Here is a 17,588-nt window from a genome sequence, read left to right as displayed (position 1 = left end):
CATCACAAGCCTATTGAATATGCAATCAGTAATGTCTTCTAAATCCTTGAAACGATGCTTAAGGCTACATAGATTGTGTCAGTGATGCTGTGGGTGTTCAAAATCCTCAAATGGCTCCTCTATAAATAGCTTGTTGAGAAAAGAGGTACAGTGCTGAAGTGTTTTTTGGAGATATCTAACTCATCCTTATATCGTTATAAATATGATCACTTGGCAATTCTAGGACAACCTAACATTGGAGACATTACACTCTTCAGAGTTCTTATCTAAGCTGTCCTCATAAAGGTCAAGGGATCAGGTCCCTATATCTCAGGTTAGTAGTCCTTTCAAGCATTCATATACTTTTTAATTTTGCCTAAATGCTATGTCTTCTTTAGTTCCTGCTTGTTTTAAGCCAAACGTCTCTTTTCTCTGAACCGACCCGGTTATAAACATATTTTTTTAGAAATCGGTTCCTTCCTCCCATATAAGCCTTTCTACACTCCTCTTTTCTCTCTCACATAATCTCTCAAACCCTTACACTTCATCCCTTCGCTCAAAATAGACCATGTCTAATCTTGAGTCTTCATTTTCTGTTGGAACAGAAATCAACCCTACTCTCTCACCTCCTAAATAACCCACTACAACAGACCCACTATCATCCTCCCTTTCTTAAAAAAATCACATTTCCACCATCCAAAAACCTAATGCGCCTTCACCTAAACCTGTTATTCCTGGTCCCTCTGAAAGTCTAGAGAAAAAAAAAATCAAAAGATTTTATCTTTGAATCTACAAGACCCTCCTTTTTTGACAACCCCGACTCTGACATCAGTGCCAAAACCGTTACTACCTCCCAACTCTTTGGTCTTACGGAAGAAACAGTTGACAATGATGATGGAATAGAGGTGTCAAGTCAAAACAAGGTTGTTGAAATCTATAGGCTAGTAGAGGTGATGCATGACAATGAGAAAAGGCTTTTAGAAGAACAACCTCAAAGATCAAAAAATTCCAACCCCTTAACCAGTATAGAAAAAGTTCTGAAAATGTCGATACTATGATTGGTAGTTGTGAAAAAGGGGTGAAGTTGTCTATAAGGAATGTTATCTTAGATACCGAGGTTGAAATAGGAAGGGGTGTGTCAGGTGATGCAGCAAATGAAAGTGAGATAGTGGAAAAATCTAGTAAAAGTGCAGAAGATGTTACAGCAAATGAGGATAGCGATATTGCTGTAAAAAAAGTGGTTGAAAGGGAATCTAAAAAAGTAAGCATGGAAACACAAGAGAAACCTGGAGAGATTGAGAAAGAGTTGCGTAAAATGAAGTGGAACAGTGGTGAAACAGAGTATGTGAATAAGGGACCTGGTCCCGAGGAACATTGTTTGGACATTGTACCCCTGTCCTCCATTTGTGTATCTCTGGAAGGATGCTCAGGAAGGGAATCTGGTGCTTCAAAATCATCTGGCAATGGAAACACTACCAAAAGTAAACATATTGCCAAAAAGAAAGTGACATCCCAGCCTAGCAAGAAACCCTTCACTATCAAACTCAGAACTCAAATACAACCGGACTCCACTTTTAAGTATGACAAAGAGAAGAGTCCAAAGAGTAGAAGAAGAGTTGTGAGGCCAAAATACAAAGAAGAGGCGGTGAATGTGGTTGATAACCAAGGAAAGGAAGAAGAAGAGTCTTACCGAGAAAGAAAAAGCTTGAAAAAGAAGGTGAAATTGAGAAGTGAGAAAGATCTTTAGCCAAGTGCACAAGTCTCGTAAAATCTCTAAATCTCTAAGAAAAGGAAGGACGTTGAAATTGAGGAAACAGTCCATCCAAAAGGAAAAAGGTGGAAGTCGAGGAAGGGACACAGTACTTCACTACGGGAACACTTAAGAAAATGAAGAGATGTTGAGAATCGAGAATCGAAAGGACAAAGGTGCTACTTGGAAGGTGCTTGATCCCCGAAATAAGTGGACATCGGGATTGAATGAATTGATGGAAATCTTAAAAAGTTCAACAATGGGATCATCTATTTGAAAGGCACCTATTGCTTATAAGAAAGAGGTAGCGCATTTCTTTGCAAATCTATAGTATGCAACCATACCTTAGTGTGCGAGTTGGGCGAGTCGATTTAACTGGATGAAGCTCGGTAGGCGAGATTCTAGGTGTTCCAACTGAGGGAATTAAAATGATGGGAAATGACAAAAATATCAAAGCCTTTGACGACTTCAAAAGTTTCATAGTCAATATTGGAGTGCAAGTGACCATTGACACTATATATAAGAAGCAAATGAAGCCACAATATCAGCTTCTTTTTGAGTTAGTCAACAAGGTGGTATTGCCCAGAGCTGAGAAAAGGTGCATTGCATCTAAGAGGGATCTGTTCCTGATGGAGATCTTGGATGAAGGACACTTAGTCAGTCTACCCTCCATCATGATTGAGCATATGATTAAAGTCGTAAATACAAAAGATGGAAAGCATGGTCTACCTTTTGGTTTTCTCCTGACAAAAGTTTTTTATCACTTTAAAGTTGTTACTTGGAAAGCCACTAAAGGAATAAGGAAACAGATATTCTCTTTAAGCACACTAGAAGAATGTGGCATTGTGCAAAAGAAAGGGGGAATTGGGAGCACTATCTCAAGTCTCATTGAGGCAAATGAGAAGATGTTAGCTGACATAGAGAGGTTGCAGGTTGAAAATGCCTTGTTAAACGCAGAAAACACTAAGTTGAAGGTTGGAGGACCTAATCTCAGAGAGACACAGACGGAAGAGGTTGCCAAGTTAAGAGGTGAAAATAAAAATCTGCAGCTGAAAGTTGGACGACTTCAGGAGCAAAACTTGGAAAATCACAGAGCTACAGATGCCAGGCTGGATATGATGCTCAAAGCTTTCAACCCTATCAAACCTGCAAACACATGATCCATCTCATTTTATCCTTTTTGGTCCCGTTGCCTTCCCCTGGTCCTAATTCTGTAAAAAAAAATGCAGTTGTTTAACCAGTCACTCAGGCATGCCAATTACTATGGAGTTACTCCTGTATAAGTGACATTGTTTTTGTAGAGGTCATCATTTTCTATTCTAGTTGTACATTGATTTGGATAGTGACCAACTCAATTAATCAAGTGCACTTTCACTCACTCTCACTTGACTTATAAGGCTCAATTGCTTCACCCTCAAAGGCTACGCGATAACAAAAAAAACGAAGAACAAAATAATTTTTAAAAAAATATTAAAAACACATAAAAAGAAAGAAATAAAACCAAATATAAAACAAACTATATTTTTTTTTAAAAAAGAAGAAAGATAAAAAGAAATATTTTTCTTCTACCCCCACACTTATATTGTGTCCTGTCCTCATGAGATATAATTTAAAAACAAGAGGGATCAAGAAACTCCCTCAATTTTTTTTCTCCGAGAGCTTGTGAACTCCGCCCCCAAATTTGAATCAAATTTTCTTTTCCTCTGCTTAGGGATGCTCTCATAGTTCATTAGGCTAAGAACATCATGAAACATTTTTCTTTTCTTTTTTTCAAATCTCGTTTTTTTTTTTTGGCCATACCTTGAGGGGAAGATCTCTCATACATGTTGATCCCAAATTTAATTTTGCATTCTTTTACCAAATCATTGCATGTATTTTCCTGAAAATCTCCAATAACAAAATTCACAAAGTCATAATGATCTAAAGAACTTGAAGAATAATAATCAAAGGAATATTCATTAATTGAATCCGTGCTTATGTCCTCTTCATTTTTATTTTCTTTCAAACTATTCAATTTACACGGATAGAAAAAAATTGGATATGCACTCATCACCTGATAATTCAAGCTCAACCAAACCTTCATTGTAAACCATCTCAATTGGATCTGACCCTTCTTCTTGTGTGATTGCCTCTTTCTCATAAAGCTCATCTTCTTGATTTGATCCATCCTCACATGATGTTGTTTCATTTAAGTTCTCACCATCACAACTTAAGGAGATTGCCAAACTTACCAATTGATTTAATTGCGCTGTTAGGTCAGAAATCATTGTATAATTATGTGCGTATTTTTCTTTTGTATTTTCCATATAATTATTCAAAGTCGTCTCTTCAAAGCTTCTTGTTCTCCTCTTGAAGTGGTTGACTCATGTTTTTGATTCAACACAAAATTTAGGTATTGATTGCTTTCCGAATTGCAGTTGTACCAATAAAAATCATTACATCTAGAAGAACTTGAAACATAACGACATTGTTCATAGAATGAATAAAAAAAGATAGGATTACCTGATTGACATTTATGACTAAGGTGACTTCCACCACAATATTCACAAATAACAGACCTTTGATTGATTAATTCCTCAATGTCTTTGATTCTCCTTTGATGGATTAATTCTTCAATGTCTTTTAGTTTTTCAGAAATACCGTATAAGATTGTGTTACCTGTTTGACATTCAAAGCTTTGGTGGTTGCCTCCACAAAAATCACATGTGACTGAACTCTGACTTATTTTATCAATTAATTCTTCAAGGTCTTTCAGTCTCCGAGAACCACCATATGAGGAAGTGTTACCTGCTTAACATTCATGACTGAGGTGATTTTCACAACAATAATCACAAGTAACTGACCTTTGGTTGATTCTAATAGTAGTTCTTCAATGTCTTTTGATTTCTCGGAATCATCATATGAGAACTCATCAAAGAGTTCGCAATCATCTTCATAATCATAAATAACTGATGGGCAATTCAATGTTCGATGGTTCCCATCACAAAGGTTACAAGTGATAATCACTTGACAATGACTTCCGACAAGATTTCTACGTGGTTGATTAAGATTCATTTTGAAGGTGCGTTAAATGAGTTCTCTTCCAAAAAAAAAAAAATCAAGTCTTTCTCCCTAACACTTGTTATGTGCCCGAAAAAAAATGAAGCTAGTTAAATAATGATAATATAGAGAGTAATAATATAAAAATATAAAAAAAAATATAATATAATACTAATAATAATATTAAACTAATATTATAATATCAATATATTATTATAATATTAATATATTAATAATAATAGCTTCGAGTTTTAGTCCCCTAGCATTTGTCAGGTACTAGGAAATAAAATACTTGAATATATAATAAAAAAAAATCTCAAAGTAGTAATAAAATAATTAATCTGAAGTAGATGTTTACCAATCTCCGGCAACGGTGCCAATTTGACGAAGCTAATTTGTATAAGGTTTTATGCTCGTACTTTGCCAAATTCTAGTAAAGTTTAAGATATCGTCCCCCAGAGATTGGAACCACCTATGCTACATATTTGTATTATCTTTGTTACTATTTGAGAGAATCAAATTGATGAAAAGTGAGTTTGAAATTACAAATTACTTAATTAAAACAAACCACTTCCGGAATATTTATATATAAAAAACAAGAGTTGGGAATTGTTGAATTCACTTGATAAAATTATTATAATAAAACCTCAGTTTTCACATGTATTTCTCTAAAGACTAATTGAGTATTTCTAATTCAATTATATTTTGCTCATTAAGAAATAAAGAACTAATTAACACTCCGTGAGGTCATGTCAATTAATTAATTTATTACTAGTGACAATTAAATCAAAATACTTTTCTTACTTGAATTGTGCTACAGGAGTAAAAACCTCTTGCGATTAGCCTTTAAATCAATAAAGTTATTTAAGTCAATCCCTCTGTGAGAATTAAGACCGAAAGAACTAAAATAAAGACCATTTAAATCAATAAACTTATTTGAGTCAATCCCTCTGTGAGAATTAGGACCGGAAGAAATAAGATAAATATTTAGAATAATAATATTAAAAATTACTCTCACTCTTCTATTTTACTCATTGGTTATTATATATTAATTTTGCTCCGGGAGAATTACAAAATTAATATAAGAATAACTTAGAGATAAAATATGTAGACGTGATAATAATGAATTGAAATTATCATTCCAAGCCAATTGAAATATAAATTGAAAATTTCAAATCAAGAATGTATTAAAACTGAGATAGTACTATAATTTACCAAGTTTCATCAACTATCCCAACAGAAAAAGATTACTCCATTATGGAGTAAGAAAAACTAAATAGAAATTTAAAAGACTAAGAAAATACTTTTACTACAGGAAAGAGCCAAGAGAGACACCAAGACTAGTTCTTGTGTCCTCTTACATTAGATACAAATTGGATGATTTTTCCTTATAAACATGTGCATATTTATAGCAAATTCCTACGGATGTCTAACAAGTTTCATAATGGTTTTCAACATGTTCCAAAACGGTTTTCAACATATTCCAAAACGGTTTTCAATATGCTCCAAAATGGTTTTCAATTTATCATGATGAATTCAAAATATCATGAGACTTTGATGAGGATTTGACATGGCAAATATATCATTTAAGCTTGGTGAGAAATTCAAAGGACTTGGTGAGGAATTCCATGACTTTGTCTTTATTTCCCTTGTGTAGTCTTTCATGAATTTGTCATGGATGCATCTTTCTTCCTTGACTTTTAGCTTCTTTCTCTCTTTTTCTCGTTTTTCAAGCATTATTCTTCCTGCAAGATTTGTTAGAAAATATAGGAGAATTGAATATATTTATTCATGTTTTTATTTAAGAATACTAATTTTTATATGTGAAAATACATGAATAATTTATATTCATCAGTAGTCAAGAGTTGCTTACAATAGGGTCATTGTAAGGGAGAGGAATTGCGAGTCTAATTCCTAGGTTGCAATAGGTTGTAATCTGAATATTGCTCAGTTTAGTGAAGTTGAAAATCCTACTGGGGTATGTCGTGATTTTTAATCCCTTGAGCAAGGAGTTTTCCATGTAAATATCTTTCCTTATTTACTTTCCATCATTATCTGTGGAAACAACTTAGGGACCAGGTCCCTTAGACTGTTCTGGTAAACTTTCAGGTGGTGAACACTAAAAGGGTGAACTCATAGTTTCTATCAATATCTATATAGAGGCAATAGGCGTTAGCCTAGCCCAGGAACTGGGGATGTTATATTATGAGAAGCGAAGCGGGTGATAAAGAAGCGGAGCTTTCGACGTTTGATAAGGGGTTGAAAAAGGAGTCCCCGGATGAAAAAGGGAAAAAAACCTGTTGAAAACACAACTCGAACCCACATTTATATGGGCTTAATAATAGGCACCTCAAATTTCATGTCTCTGCTAAGTTCTCCAATATGTTAGTGGGATGCAACATTAATATTTATACATGAATCAAAAAAATGACCCCATATCTATATGTGCAATTTTCCGGGACTTTCGATTGACACCCCTTGCACCCCTATAATTATCCCCCAAACATTCCCCCAGATAGCAAAGTTGGGGTTCTTTCTATCTTCTCCCCACGACAAACACATTCATACTTTCCAGTCATCTGGGAAACAGAACAAGTGCTGGACTCCTCCCTGCAATTTGCACAAATAAGGAAACAAAACCTGGAAAACACAACCTTCATTTCAATTCCATTCATTTATATCTACTCCACTTGAGCCAACATCCTCTGGAGAACAAAAACTAACAAATTTCATGTCTCTGGAGCACCTTTTTCGTTTCATGCAACAAACTAGCAATCATAGTGGAAATTAAACTGATTCGAGCCAAGAGGTACTGAAAAGAGTATTAGTAGCAAGGATAACGACATCTATTTGCTCTATATGTACAACTATGAGACTTTCTATTACCGAGACACCCTATATGATCTCATAGACAACACTAATACCAAAATATATCCAGACAACATTCCCCCAAAAGAACAGAGTACCCGTGGAAAGTTGAAAATCTATCTTCTCCCCATAAAGAAAGAACTTCCTCACCGTGCAGGAGCATTGATCAACGTGCCAAACACCTAAATTACATTTCCCCCACCCCTTGAAAGTTAAGAAACATATAGGACTCTTCTTTATATAAATAGGAAGATCCAAAACCCATCCCCCCCAACCATCCAATGCCAGCACCTAATTAATGCATCGGTACATGAAAACACAAAAAAAGAAAAGAACAAATTTCATCGCAATCCTACCATGTCCTTTGCCCACTCTTCTCAGTTGAGCCACGTTCCAAGATCCTTTTGATTGATTCCACCTAATGAGGAAAAAATAATCTTAAAATTAAAGAAACAAGGAGAACATGTCCTAAAATAGTATCACTCCACATGCATTTAGGGTGTGGTTTGTGGTCGGTATTAAATATATGGCATTTTTCTATGTTTGGTTGGTCAAAAATTTTCAAAAACATTTTCTCTAAGAAAACAAGTTCCTTCAAAATAAGGAAAATGACCTCCTAGTGAGATTAGGGGAAACAAGTTCAACAAGTGACACTCCATATTGGGTAAAGTGGAAAGATAGAGAATAAGAGAAGCGGAACCAGCATAAGATATAGGCGAACACATGAAATTTTAAAAGCTCAATGCTTCAGAAGAGCATCAAAATTGATTTAAAAAACATTACTTCGCAGTCGGTTTAGGAAGGGTTGATGATTTGAAAAAAAGAAAACATTCTTCAAATGGGTTCGGAATTTTAAGTTCGACGGAAGACAACAACCCAAGCTAATGTATATATAACCAAGGCGTCTCAATAAAATTAATGGCCTAAAGCTAAATTTTAATCCGAGACCTTAAATATATACACATACATAAAAAAATAAAAAAAAGTCTAATCTTGCTTCTTCTTTTTTTTTTTTTTTTTTTTATAATTATGTTGCATTTACTTCACATAGTAACATTATTATTAATATTTATAATAGTGAGGATTAATTCAAGTTAATAAGATGTTAGTCATGTGTTTTAAATACATTACCTTAGATGTTGTAAAAACTTTATTTAATAATATGAAGATTTTAAGTAATTTAATTCAAAGTTCTAAAATATTTCTTAAAAAGTAGATAGTTTTTTCCCTTCTTTTATTAAATAAATTTTGTACTTCTTTTTACAATCTTCAATATTGTCTAAGAAAAAATAAAATCATAAAATTCATCCGTAAAAATTTTGGGCCTCAAAAGTTTGGGGGGCTAAAGCAAAGGTTTTACTAGATTCACCCTTGAGCCACCCCTGATAACAATCATCAAATTAACGAACAAGTATCAGTATTTAATATATTTTGAAAATCTAATTTTGGGTTTGGCTTTGTGAAAGAAAACGATGAAAAGGAATGGTAGCAGCAAGTATCGGGAGAATTTGGTTTGCTTTTGCTTATTGAGTTGTCAATTTTATATTTTGTTTTTAAAATATAAAATCTTAAAGAAATTCTGTATAATATTTTGTATGATAGAAAAAAGGAAAAAAGTTACCCCCCAAAGGAAAAGAACTGCACGAGTTCAATTTATACGTTTTTCTAATTTTTAAAAGAGAATCTTGCTTATTATAACAAAAAAACGAAAAACATAGGCATTGGTTGGGTTTCAAACCCATATCTCTAGAAAGAGAGAGCTTCTCTAGCCTCTGCATTACCACTGAACCGTCCGCTTATTTATGTATGTGGGTTCACAAGTAAATAATATCTACCTTTACTGTTTTTCTATAGTAAAAATATAGCATCTAAACAAAAGCTACTAAGTCGCCGTATTTTTATTGAAAAGATAAATACAACGTTTATCAAAATATATGTGTCCATATCACAAAGTTCATAGGGCAATTAACAATTTTGTTAAGCCAATGCTTCATCCTGATACAGTAACGGATAAGCAGTATACCACTTTCTAAAAGTAGACAAGTGATGCAATTCTGTATAAATCTTTCTTACCATACCTTGCTTTAAGGAGCAAAAAAATTGTGAAAACTTCGAGACTATTGTATCCACGATCAACAAAATCTCCCTACCCAAATACGAGAGGTCTTACAACTGAAGGGCAGAACTAGATCCTGGAATAAATTTTTGACAAGATAATCCTAAAAAGTACAAACTACATTAAATATTAACTTAGGATGACATTTGTGTTGACAATATAATTAAGTAAATAAAATTGTCTTCTAATAAAGTTTTCTGCATTTACAGATGACGTAAATACACAATAATATTAAAAGATTTTCACGTCTTGGCTCGGGGAAAGAATCGGCCAAGCGTGAGGGTGTGTTGAGAATATTATTAAGTAAATAAAAGTGTGCTCTCTCTAAAATGATCACATTTCCACAAAATAGGTATACGAGTAAAATGAGATAAGAGATGGAAAATACCTGGTTTACATCAGGCACCATTCCTCCGGTGTATCTCAAGGTGTATTTCTCTTTGACATAATAATCCATCAGCTGTCATCAAGAATCATGAGTCGGAATGCGGAATTTCATTTAGAAAGCAATTTAGAAGGCATCAATAAAGCAAAAACTGAAAAGGAAACAACAAGAGAAAAAGAAAAAAGGAACAACTTAATGCCACAAAGAAGAAAGAAAAAAACGATCAAAATTTCTCGCCGTACAAAATTTCTCTCTTCGCTAAAATAACTTTCTCCGCCTATAACAGTCACTTCTCGCCGGTAACGGCTAGTCTGACTAGCTCCGGCAATAGCCATGAACTCTGTTAAAGACCCATCTGTTTCACAAATCCCCAAAGTCCATCCCCCACCAAACCCAAAAAGCAAAAATCATCCCCCAATCGATGAAAATTTTCCTCCATTGCGAGGGAGAGCCATGGAAATCGACAACACTCCAGACCAGAGCAAAAAGGAATCATATGCAGGTGCCCTCAGATACAAAGTCGGTAACAAATCAAAACTAAAGGTAAGATTACCGCCAAGAGCACACGAAGTGATAGATGGAAAAGCAGTGGTAGTTTTCACAGAAGAAGAACATAATCTTCTTGCAGAAACGTGCCGATGGACTATCGTCGGTAAATTCTTAACTGTCAGACCCTCTGTTGACAAAATTAGAGCTGATTTCGATAAAATAATAACTACAAAAGGTGAAGTCAAGATTGGTGCCAAAGACAAATATCATGTGTTCATTGATGTGGAAAATGAAGATGATTTTAACAATATCTACTCTAGGGATTTCATTCCTCTGTCTGAGAATTTCAACATGAAAATTCTTAAATGGACTACTAATTTTAAACCATATGCTGAAACTTCTCTTGCTCCTGTCTGGATTAATCTTCCAAGCTTGCCATGGCATTACTATGAATGGGATGCCTTATGTAGGATTGTTGGTCCAATAGGAATCCCTTTGGTAATGGACAAGGCAACGACTTCTAAGACCAGACCAACAACAGCCAAGTTAAGAGTCCAAATTGATCTTGCCAAGCCTTTACTAAGTAGTATAGGAGTTGAAATAAGAAATAAATTTGGCAAATTGGAGACTTTTGATCAGATTGTGGAGTATGAAGCAATGCCAGAATTTTGTTCCCATTGTAAAATTCAAGGTCACTCTATTGATAAATGTAGGGCTGCACCCAAACAGAAACAAATTGAAAGAAATCAGACTGCTATGATCAAAGAAGGTGGCAATCTCCCACAGACTACACAAAATAACAGCAATAGGCAGAACCTTCAAAACAACTATGCTCAGAGGAGGAATATGGAACAATCAGCCCCAAGAAGCTCCAAGACACATGAGGAAGAAGTTCAAATTCAGAACAGCAAAGATGAGAGTTGGCATAATGTTGATAGAAAAAGCGGAAGAGGAAATGGGAATAATGGGAATCAGAGAGGCCAACCACAGGAAAAAGACAACAACAATGAAAGAGGTACAAGATTGGAGATTCAAGAGGGTCAAAAAGAGAATATCAGGACAATATCTAATAACATTTTTGATATTCTACAAGAAGGGACAGAAAATGAAGCTATGGATTCCACAACCAAAGCAAATGAGATTGTGAACATTCAGTTTTCTACTCAACAGGACCAGCAACAAGAAAAAACAACAAGATGGGATAAAGCTCAAAAAGGCAAGAGAAATGCAGCAGCCAAGAGCCAACCTGTTGGACTCAATATCAGAAATACCAGAAGCAGGTCTACAACCAACTCTGACAATATTGATAAGGAGCTAAAGAGAGAGATGGTGAACTTAGTCATCAAAGATCCAAAAGTTTACAAAGGAGTGAAAAACAAGAGAAAGAAATTTACCAAAACAATAGATATACCAGTTGATATTATGCTTCAAGGTGAGACAAAGGATCAAAATGGAACAATCAGGAAAATGGAAAACTACAAAAATAGCACCTGGACTCCTCTAAATATCCCCAAGAAAACTCAGAAGGATAATGATAACAAAGAGGTTATCAGAATAGAAGTTAGGAATAATGGGGATCAAAATGGAAACAAAGATCAAAATAACAGCTACAATAACAATCGTGTTCCTCCTGATCTGAATCCTACACTAGAAGCTGAAAGAGATGAACATGAAGAAGTTTTTCATGATTTAGATGCAATGGAAACAGAAATGACAGAAAGCAACAGAGAGGGAGCAAGGATGATTCATTCAGATGATGAGCTCACCATAGTTAATATCAACTATGACTTTCAGGATGTGGAAGACACTGAAAACACTCAAGTTCAGCAAAACATCCTTTACTTTAACAACTTGTCTCCTAGAAACTATCAAAATCAGGGTGGAATTTTTACACAAGGAAACAAGGATGAACAAATAGGTCTTACCTCTGAAAGTTTCCAATGATTGACATATTATCATGGAATATAAGAGGAATAGGATCAGCAGGATCTCTTGAGAGACTCCAAAACATCAAACAATAGTTTCACATTCCCCTAATATGTCTGCAAGAACCTATAGTAGACAGTGGGAAAATGGAGAAATACAATAGAAGTTTGGGAATGAACCATGGTTTTTGCAATATTTCAAACAAAATATGGATATTCTGGAATAATGAAATGGATATAACCATTATTCAGGATAAAGAGCAGCATATATTGATAAGTGCAACTCATCTCAACCAGCCTACTATATTCCTAACAATAGTCTATACAAAATGCACTGAAGAACAGAGAAGGGATCTTTGGGTTGACTTGAGAGACATGTCCACTGGTATACAAGGTGCTTGGGGTGTTATTGGTGATTTTAATGTTATAACCTCAGGTGAAGAAAAGAAAGGTGGTAGAAGTTTTAGACTGGAAGAAGGTCTAGACTTCATAGAATGTCTTAATGAATGTGGGCTCCAAGATGCAGGTTTCATTGGTTCTACATTTACTTGGTGTGACAATAGAGATCCTCCAACAACCATTTGGAAGAGACTTGATAGACTTGTCTACAATAATGCTTGGTTTGATTCCAGCTCTTGCACAACTGTTACACATCTATCAAGGACATGTTTTGATCATGCATCCCTTCTTGTCAAAATGAGTAATGAAGTTAACCCCCACATTAGGTATTTCAAATTCCTAAATTTTTGGACTGAACACAATGATTATCTTAAAACAGTCCAAGATTCTTGGGAAGAAGAAGTATATGGGAATCCTCTTTATGCATTTCATTAAAAGATCAAGCACGTTTGTAAAGCTCTAAGCTTATGGTCGAGGCAGACTTTTGGAGACATCTATGAAGTCCCTAAAAGGTTGGAAGCTGAAATTAGAGCCCTCGAAGATAACTGTGTTGCTATCAATACTCCAGAAAATATAAGTGAACTTTCAAGGTGTAGAACAAAATTTACTATATACTTAAAAATCCAAGAGAAAAATCATGAGACAGAAAGCTAGAGCCAAGTGGTTTGAAGAGGAAGATGCCAACACTGCCTATTTTCACAATGTCATTAGGGAAAGAAGAAGGAAGCTAACCATCACTAAGATCATGGATGAGCATGATCAGTGGATAGAAGGTAATGATAGTATTGCAGAAGCTGCTGTGAGGCATTTCCAAGGAATGTTTACTCATGAAGCCATAGACACAAATTTTGAAGCTCTAAACTGTATAGAGAGATGTGTTACTGATGAAGACAACAACATGCTCATTGCAATTCCTACAATGCAAGAAATAAAAGATAGTGTTTTTGCCATCAATAAGGATAGTGCACCAGGTCCAGATGGACTGGGTGCCTGTTTCTATCAATCAGCTTGGGATATTATTTGCCATGACTTACATAGAGCAGTAGAATCCTTCTTTCAAGGGGCTAAACTTCCTAAGTTTTTCACCCACACTTGCCTAGTTATGATTCCTAAAATAGAGCACCCTCAAAAATTTTCAGACCTCAGACCTATTAGCCTTTGTAATACCTCCAGTAAAGTGATTTCCAAAATTTTCAACAATAGAATCTCCAGCATACTCCCTAAGATAATTTCCAGAAACCAATCTGGCTTTATTAAAGGGAGATCCATCTCTGAAAATATCCTTCTTGCTCAAGAGATTATCAATGATATCAACAAACCTGCTAGGGGTGGAAATGTTGTCATTAAACTAGATATGACAAAAGCTTATGACAGGGTCTCTTGGGAATTCTTATGTAAGGCCCTAAAAAAGTTTGTTTTCTTGGAATGGTGGATTCATATAATTCATAACTTTATCTCAAATAACTGGTATTCTGTCATTGTAAATGGAGGAAGACATGGATTTTTTAAAATCTAGAAGGGGTTTGAGACAAGGAGACCCAGTATCACCTTCTCTATTTATCATTAGTGCTGAACTGCTATCTAGAATGCTGAATTGCCTTCGTGAGAGGCAAGGTTACAAAGGCTTCTATATGAACCTCAATGGTCCTCAGATTAACCATCTCTCCTTTGCTGATGATACTATTTTGTTTTGTAATGGTAGTAAAAAACCTCTTGATATGATTCTTAAGACTCTAACTGTCTATGAGAGAGTTTCTGGTCAACTTATAAACAAGGAAAAGAGTTGTTTTGCTGTAGCAAATAACTCAAAAGCTGCTACCATAAACAAACTAAAGAACATCACTAGAATGAATCATCAACAATTTCCTATCAAGTACCTTGGATGCCCTCTTATCACTGGAAAGAAAAAAAAAATTCCATTACTCAGACATTGTCAATAGAATTATCAGCAAGATAAGAGGATGGCATACTAAATACCTCTCAATAGGAGGAAGAGCCATCATGATCAAACATGTCCTCTTTGCTCTTCCAATCCACCTACTGACTACTACAAACCCTCCAAAAGGAACCATTGAAATTATTGAAAAATATGTTGCTAGGTTCTTTTGGTCTGGGCAAGAAATAGGAGGAAAACATCACTGGGCATCATGGGAAAGTTTATGCTATCCCAATGAGGAAGGTGGAGCAAACTTCAGATCTTTAACAGATATTTGTCAAGCTTTTCAGAGCAAACAATGGTGGATTTTGAGGACCACAAACTCTCTTTGGACTGAATTCATGAAGGCCAAGTTTTATAACACTGAACATCCTTCTATTGCTCAATGGTCTACTGGACAGTCTCAACGTTGGAAAATACTATGCAACATTAAAAGGGAAGTGGATGACAACATGTTATGGAGTATTGGTGCAGGAGAAGTTTCCTTTTGGTATGATAAATGGGCCAACTTGGGACCATTATACCTTCTTTTTCCTGACAGAGTCATTCAAGATCAAATCAAAACTAATGAGGTTCTCACTGATGAGACATGGAACTGGGATATTCTGCAAGATCAGCCTGATAAAGATACTAAAAGAAAAATCATGGAGTTGAGCATCAAAATCAATAGAAATAAAGAGGACAAAACTATGTAGATGCCAAACAACACTGGACAATTTATAGTTAGCTCAGCATGGGACTCTCTTAGACAAAGAAAATAGCTAAACAGATTTACTAGTTGTGTTTGGCACAAGGAAATTCCTTTCATAATCTCTTTTCTCGCCTGGAAAGCTATTCAAAATAAACTATCTACTGATGAAAGAGTGACAAGGTTTGGAATAGATACAGATCCTATTTGTCATTGCTGCAACAATACGAACCAAGAGCCTATTATTGAGAATATTGATCACTTATTTTGCTTGGAGAGCACGCTAAGAAAATCTGGAGATTCTTTGCTGGTCCTTTGGGAGTAGACTACAACAGCATGAGCCTTAAAATCCTTCTTCTTAAATGGTGGAACTTTAAGGCCAAAATACCATAGCAAAGTTCATCACTAGAATTCTTCCACTTATTATCTGCTGGGAGTTATGGAAATCAAGATGCAGTAAAAAGTTTGAGAACATCAGACCTTCCTTTTATAGAACCAAAAATAATATTATGTCCACACTTTTGCAGGTTCTAGACAACAAGTTTGGAAGAGCAAGAATAGGAGAAGATTGGCATACAATATGTACAGCATGAGAAGCTATTATAGAGCAAAGATCAGCCAGAATTATCAAATGGTTCAAACCTCCCAATCAACATGTTAAACTTAAGAGTGATGGGAGTTGTGTTCAAGGCAGATGTGGAGGTGGAGGTCTAGTTAGAAATTCCCAAGGAAAAGTTATTTTTGCTTACTCAATTCCTTTGGGATCAGGAACTAGTAACTTAGCAGAAGCAGCAGCATTACTTTATGGCCTGAAGTGGTGTACTGCAAATAGTTATAGGCTAACATTGGGTGAAACAGACTCCTTACTCATCACCAAATGCATCAAAAGAGAATGGAAAATTCCTTGGAAGATCAATAACATCATCAATGAGATCCAGGAACAAGTTGAAGAGCATGGATTTGAAATTAACCACTGTTTTAGGGAAGCAAATAAGCCGGCTGATAAACTGGCCAATCTTAGCCACAGTAGTGATGCAAGCCATGTCTTCAACTCTTTTGCTGAATTACCAAATCAAATCAGAGGACTCATCAACATGGATAGAAGGAACCTACCTTCTTTTAGGGTCAAAAGAATCAAATCTTCCCATATAGTATATGAGCCACCTTGAGAATTTGTAATTTTTTGCTAATTTTGGTTAGGACTAACAAACTAGTCTCAACAATGATCATGTACAAAGTTTGGGATTTTAAACTCAATTTGTAACTTTTTGCACATCAATAATCAATGGAGACAAAGTTTACCCCCCAAAAAAAAAAATAGACACTAATTTCTTAGTTCTTTCTTTATTTTCTTCTTCACAATTTTACCTCGTGCCAATTAATGTAAACACTATGATAAATAAGTATTACCATATTTTGAGGGGGGGAAACTACCAAATGAAAGAAAATCACCATAGGAAGATATTGAATTTTGGAAAAGTACGTTAGAATTTTGGAAAAGTACGTTAACTCCAAGAAAATAGGAGCAAAAAATAACTTGAGAGAAAAGGGAAAATTTGAATTTAATAGTACAAAATATTAATACAATACTAACTAATTATATTCATACAAATGCATTAAAATAAAATAAATGACCAAGAAAAATATAAGGACTCCTAACTTTTTTTTTTTCAAGTCCTAAATGTTAGGAAGTAATTAAATGCCTATTTATAATTGATTTTCAAGTCCTATATGTTAGGAAGTGATTAAATGCCTATTTATAATTGATTTTCAAGTCCTAAATGTTAGGAAGTAATTAAATGTCTATTCCTAAATAAATAATCTATTATTTTCAACAAAAAGTATATTTTTATAAGGTAAAATAATTAAATAATAATATGAGAAAATAGTAAATGACAATTTTGACTATTGCAGAATCTTTTAATGAAGGGCAAAAAGTTCAATCAATATTTCTAAGGCCCTTCGTGTTTTTAATAACTAGTTTTTATATACGTGCCTCGCACGTAATACCCTA

General features: G+C 34.8%; 1 protein-coding gene across 1 annotated transcript; it reads left to right on the top strand.

The window, feature by feature from the left end:
• The first annotated feature begins 13,587 nt into the window (after window positions 1–13,587).
• LOC132045221 (uncharacterized) lies at window positions 13,588–16,743 on the top strand. Its single transcript, XM_059435766.1, has 4 exons — window positions 13,588–14,325; window positions 14,441–14,823; window positions 15,050–15,577; window positions 16,269–16,743. Exons 1-4 carry the CDS (start codon window positions 13,588–13,590, stop codon window positions 16,741–16,743), a joined length of 2,124 nt encoding a protein of 707 aa, XP_059291749.1.
• The last annotated feature ends 845 nt before the right edge of the window (window positions 16,744–17,588 follow it).

The sequence above is a fragment of the Lycium ferocissimum genome, unplaced genomic scaffold (assembly GCF_029784015.1).
Source record: "Lycium ferocissimum isolate CSIRO_LF1 unplaced genomic scaffold, AGI_CSIRO_Lferr_CH_V1 ctg6346, whole genome shotgun sequence".
In the NCBI taxonomy this organism is placed as follows: domain Eukaryota; kingdom Viridiplantae; phylum Streptophyta; class Magnoliopsida; order Solanales; family Solanaceae; genus Lycium; species Lycium ferocissimum.
The sequence above is the reverse complement of the archived record's forward strand: the minus strand, read 5'-3'. Positions and strand labels throughout refer to the sequence as shown.

Excerpts from the sequence above, each read along its gene's own strand:
- LOC132045221 (XM_059435766.1), top strand. The coding sequence starts at position 13,588 with ATGAGACAGAAAGCTAGAGCCAAGTGGTTTGAAGAGGAAGATGCCAAC. Across the intron at positions 14,326-14,440 it reads TGACAAAAGCTTATGACAGG|GAAGACATGGATTTTTTAAA; the intron begins GTCTCTTGGGAA and ends TTGTAAATGGAG. Across the intron at positions 15,578-16,268 it reads AATAAAGAGGACAAAACTAT|ATGTGGAGGTGGAGGTCTAG; the intron begins GTAGATGCCAAA and ends TGTTCAAGGCAG.